This window comes from Eurypyga helias, unplaced genomic scaffold (assembly GCF_000690775.1).
Source record: "Eurypyga helias isolate BGI_N326 unplaced genomic scaffold, ASM69077v1 scaffold40422, whole genome shotgun sequence".
Lineage (NCBI taxonomy): Eukaryota > Metazoa > Chordata > Aves > Eurypygiformes > Eurypygidae > Eurypyga > Eurypyga helias.
The window spans coordinates 29,030-35,008 of NW_010238598.1; the positions used below are offsets into that span (position 1 = coordinate 29,030).

General features: G+C 44.8%; 1 protein-coding gene across 1 annotated transcript in view; it reads left to right on the forward strand.

The window, feature by feature from the left end:
- Nucleotides 1–999: 999 nt before the first annotated feature.
- Nucleotides 1,000–5,979, forward strand: part of RBP3 (retinol binding protein 3, interstitial) — a 15,810-nt gene continuing 10,830 nt past the window's right edge. The window contains exon 1 of the mRNA XM_010147893.1: nucleotides 1,000–4,047. Coding sequence (XP_010146195.1) covers nucleotides 1,000–4,047 — 3,048 coding nt within the window. The remainder of the gene's footprint in view (nucleotides 4,048–5,979) is intronic.

The following is a 5,979-nucleotide window of genomic DNA, read 5'->3' on the forward strand; positions in this document are numbered from 1 at the left end:
TTCTTGTATGTCTTCGGAATGTCATACTGGAGAGCTGAATGTTGACAACTCACATGGGTAGAGCTTGCAGCTGCATCCCACATATTCTGATCCTCTTTCAAACTCTTAATACAATAGGGTCTCAAATACATTGTGAGCAGAAGAAAACAACCCCCCACATTCTATTTTGGTATGCTGAGCCTAGAGTCTATTGGCTGGGAGCTGTCATCAGACATGACCATATGTTACTCAATGGTATTACAAGTAAATCCTAATTGAGTGCAAATTATGAAGATTAAAGTCACCTCAGATTTAGCTGTATCATGTTGAGGCAAATATATTTCAAAGACCTGTTTAAAATGCTGGCAATTCTCAGAACAGAAATCAACAGGCTGTCATTACCTTAGATTTTATGAGCTGTTCTAAATGTCTGGAGTTCCTTGTTTGGAGCCCTTAGTCATAGAATGTAAGAACAGTCCTTTGCAGCTCAAATGTGAAAACACCAAAGACAATGTATTGTCAACAACTTTTGAAAAAATATTAAATATTGATACAACTAAGTCACTGAAGAATCTCCTGTTATAAACTTTTAATAAATAATGGTGAAAGACCGGATGACTGCTGTTCTAATTGTGGTAAAAATCAAAGTTTTGCATTTAAGTAACTCACTGTCAGGATAAGCAAGGAACAGTTTATAACAGGCAATTAATTACCTTTTGGAAACAATTAACTGACAGAAAGATCTTCCTTGATGACTGAAGTTTATTACTGTTTCATAAAAGGGCTGTGAAGTAGTAAGGAGCTGAACTTCATCTATTGGTGCACTTCAGATGATGCACTCCATTTTAATGAGATTAAAGGTTTAGTGCGGATAAAAGATTTTTATCTGTTCAGTGCACCTGGGTTCAACACAGGGATTTCAGTGTGATTCACAAACAGAGTCATCAGAGAGCTACATGCATCTTGATCGATAAGAGCTTCTGACTTCTTTCCTTCTTTTCTGCTCCACACAAATACAAAATGATCGGGACATATTTTTTCCTGTTTTCAGCACTGATCATGCGCAGCATACCTGCTGAGGAAATCTTCCAACCAACTCTAGTGCTGGACATGGCTAAAGTCCTTCTGGATAACTACTGCTATCCTGAAAACCTAGTGGGAATGCAAGAAGCCATTGAACAAGCACTCAAGAGCGGGGAGATCCTGGACATCTCAGATCCAAAAATGCTGGCCAGTGTCTTGACAGCTGGAGTGCAGGGTGCTCTGAATGACCCAAGACTAGTGATTTCCTATGAGCCATCACCGCATGCAGCTCCAAAACAAGAAGCTGAGGCTTCCCCCACTCGTGAACAACTCCTGGGTCTTATTGAGCATGTGATCAGGTATGGCAAGCTGGAGGGTAATGTTGGTTACCTGAGAATTGATTATATCATAGGACAGGAAGTTGTGCAGAAAGTTGGAGCTTTTCTGGTGGACAAAGTGTGGAAGACACTGATAGAGACATCCGCCCTCGTGATAGATCTTCGTCACAGCACTGGGGGACACATTTCTGGCCTCCCTTTCATCATCTCATACTTGCATGAAGCAGATAAGATGCTGCATGTTGAAACTGTGTATAATCGGCCCTCCAACACCACCACAGAGATATGGACACTGCCAAAGGTGTTGGGAGAGAGGTACAGCAAAGACAAGGATGTCATTGTTTTGATCAGCCGCCACACCACAGGAGTGGCTGAAGATGTGGCTTATATCCTCAAGCACATGAACAGAGCGATCACTGTTGGGGAAAAGACATCTGGAGGTTCACTGGACATCCAGAAACTGCGTATTGGCCAGTCCAATTTCTACATGATGGTTCCTGTGTCACGATCTGTGAGCCCCTTGAGTGGGGGTGGACAGAGCTGGGAGGTGAGTGGAGTGATGCCATGTGTGGCTACTGAGGGAGACCAAGCCTTGCAGAAATCCCTGGACATCCTGGCAATGCGCAGAGCAGTGCCTGGCATCCTAAGCCACCTCACAAACATATTAAAGGACTATTACAGCTTAGTGGAACGGGTGCCAGCACTGTTGCGGCACCTTGTCACCTCTGACTTCTCGTCTGTGCAGTCAGCAGAGGACCTGGCCACCAAGCTCAATACTGAGATGCAGACTTTATCTGAAGACCCCCGTCTGTTGGTCCGAGTCATGATGCCAGGTGAAGCTGCTCCCCCCGCTGCTGAGAAGCCAATTGCGCTCGCAGCGAACTTACCTGACAACGAGCAACTGCTACATGCCTTGGTGGATACTGTCTTCAAGGTGTCAGTGTTGCCAGGCAATGTTGGCTACATGCGCTTTGATGAATTTGCAGATGCCTCTGTGCTTGCTAAACTTGGACCTTACATTGTCCACAAAGTGTGGGAGCCCCTCCAAAGTACAGAGAACTTGATCATGGACCTGCGTTACAACCCTGGAGGTCCCTCCTCCTCTGCTGTACCTGTGCTACTCTCCTATTTCCAAGACCCTGCTGCTGGCTCTGTCCATCTCTTCACAACCTATGACAGGCGCACAAACCACACGCAGGAGCACAACAGCCAAGCAGAACTGCTTGGCCAGCCCTATGGGGCTCAGCGTGGCATCTACCTGCTCACCAGCCACCACACTGCTACAGCTGCTGAGGAGTTTGCCTACCTCATGCAGTCCCTGGGCCGTGCCACACTGATTGGTGAGATCACAGCAGGAAGCCTCTCACACACCCGTACCTTCCCTCTGCTGCAGCCTGAGCAGGGAATAACCCGTGGCCTAACTATCACAGTTCCTGTTATCACCTTCATTGACAACCATGGGGAAAGCTGGATGGGTGGAGGAGTTGTGCCTGATGCCATAGTGTTGGCTGAGGATGCACTGGAGAAGGCTGAAGAGGTACTAGCTTTCCACAAGAACATGGGAGTGCTTTTGGAGAGTACCGGGCAACTGCTAGAGGCTCACTATGCCATCCCTGAAGTGGCTGGTAAGGCCAGTGCTATGCTCAACACCAAACGGGCCCAAGGAGGTTATCGATCAGCTGTAGACGTTGAGACATTGGCTTCCCAGCTTACCAGTGACTTGCAGGAGGCCTCAGGGGACCATCGGCTTCATGTCTTCCACAGCCATGTAGAACCAACACCGGAAGAACAGCTTCCCAACATGATTCCAAGCCCTGAGGAGCTGAGCTACATCATTGAGGCACTCTTCAAAATTGAGGTATTGCCAGGTAACCTGGGATACCTTCGCTTTGATATGATGGCTGAGGCAGAAACAGTGAAGGCCATTGGACCTCAGCTGGTACAGATGGTATGGAACAAGCTGGTGGACACAGATGCCATGATTATTGACATGAGGTACAACACAGGTGGCTACTCCACTGCCATCCCAATACTTTGTTCCTACTTCTTTGAGCCTGAGCCTCGGCAGCACCTCTACACTGTCTTTGATCGTAGTACCTCCCGCAGCACAGAGGTGTGGACTCTCCCGCAAGTCACTGGCAAGAGGTACGGCTCCATCAAGGATATCTACATACTAACAAGCCATATGAGCGGCTCAGCAGCTGAAGCTTTCACTCGCTCTATGAAGGACCTACACCGGGCCACAGTTATTGGTGAGCCCACAGTAGGTGGTTCCCTCTCAGTGGGCATTTATCGTGTTGGTAACAGTTCCTTATATGCCTCCATCCCCAGCCAAGTGGTACTCAGCCCAGTTACTGGCAAAGTATGGAGTGTGTCTGGAGTGGAGCCACATATCACCATCCAGGCCAGTGAAGCCATGGCTGTGGCTCAGCATATTGCCAATCTGCGTGCCCAGGTGCCACAGACACTGCAAACCATAGGAAAGCTTGTGGAAGACAATTATGCCTTTGTGGATATTGGGACAGTAATAGCATCCAACCTCACTGAGAACATCAACAAAGACAGTTATAAAAGGATTAATACAGAAGAGGAGCTGGCCAGGAAGGTGACTGCCAACTTGCAAGCGCTCTCTGATGATGAGCACCTGAAATTACTCTACATCCCTGAACACGCCAAGGACAGCATCCCAGGGATCATTCCAAAACAGGTACAGTTCTCTTGTACCCAGCTATACTGATGCCAGCTAGAATGGGAGCACTGAATCAGATATCTTATTTTGATTCTTACCCATATCATAAACTCACCAGGATTTACCTGTACGCAGAATCAAATCCAGTGCCTGAGTGGGTTTTGGAGGCTCAGCACTCTCTGACACTAGGGCAAGTCAGGGCAGTAGCTTGTGATAGTAGATAGTAGTTCTGGATGCATGCGTTTTGGGAACAAGCTTCAAGGCTATGAATCTCTTTCAGTTTGCCACAAGCAAATCATGTAGGGCTTCATGGCCAGAGGGAAGATATCTCATTGTCTCTGTGATCCCTCCTCAAGATGTAATAAATTAGTGCAGAAACCCGCTGGTTACAAACGAAGTTTTCAATTTAAGAAGAATTTGTTTGGACCAGAGTAAACACATACACCCACAAAACATGCAGCCACATAACCTTTAATGGATTTTTCTATACAAAATTGCTGTATCTGACTTCTATTACAACAAAATAATAAGCATTTCCTTTGGTGGTGACAGTGAGAATTTGTTCTGAGTGTATCTTATGCTCAGCATCAGCAGTTTCCCAGTGACCTAGAAGCATGTTGGAAGAAGTATCTGGGTGGAAGTTAGGTAACCCCAGGGAGAAATTGATTTTTACTAATCTACTTTTTCCCTTGCTGTGTGCTTTGCATAACAGTCTGTGCTTTGTTCTGAGCGTAGGTATTTATACACTGGTCTGCCTTGGCAATCTCTCTTGTTCATTGTTGTGCTGGAGGGAGCTCCCAGGAGCCACTTGTTAAAATTCCATCTTCAAATTAAAGGGAGGATTGGGATTACCTGATCCCTTTCTTGGATGGAGTTAGCTCCTTTCTGGCTACTGCTCTAGCATGGCTATCAGAGACTTCTTTTCTCCAGGGACTCATAAAATTACTTTTTGAAGAGAATGTATTTGCCTTTGCAATGAACCAGAGTATACCAAGTGTCAGGTAACTATTAAATGTTTCCTGGGGGAGGAAATCTGTGGGCTTTCACCCTCTGAAGTTTTTTTTGCATGCATGATTTAAAGTATGCATGACCTTTGTGGTATTATCTCCAACACTAAGGTCAAGGACAAAGTCTAAGCATTGCCAGGGGAGGACACTTTTTCAAGTTTGTTAACCAAGAGGTGTTGTCTCCAGTCTTGCCTCTAGGCTTAAATGTAAATAATTACTTAAAGGATTTTTCTATTCCATCACTGTCTTTTCATCCACATTTGTTGGGTGTAGAAAACTTCACTCTACAGATATTTTTGACAGAATTCCCTCCTAAATTATTAGCAATATATCAATAGTGACACATCATAAATTCTCCCCACTGAACAAAGTGGGCCTATCTTGAAAATTAGTCACTGTTGTCATTGAAGGCTGTTAATGGATATTTTTGACTATTTTTACTTCTTCAAACCTTACTTACTTTATTCAGACCTTGACCGTTGAGAACAGGATGTACAAGTAAATTGTCTTATTTGTCACATGTTGTGAAATTAGATAGAGCTACTGAGGAAATGCTATTATACCAATTAATGCCTCTGTTCACCTCAGTCCTTTGTCAAGCAAAATGGTTGGAAGAGGTCAGGGATACATCCATAAAAAGGAAATCACATCAGTGTGGATGAAAATCAGGACAAATATGAGCTTTCTTCAAAAGGAAATAATGTATATATAGCAGAGGAGAAGCACGGGTCTCTTATAGGTTAAAATAATTTTCAAAGGCATATGCATTCCCTCATAGTGCTTTAGGAAATTGGAAAGCAGAGAGACAAGAGAGTAGTATTAAGACATTTTAAGGCAAAAGAAGATGAGTGAACAAAGATGCTGAAGTCCTTGAAATAAAGGCTTTTCCTTATAACAGAGGTTGAAGAAAATTCACCTGTTCCACAGAGCACTGGGCAGCAGG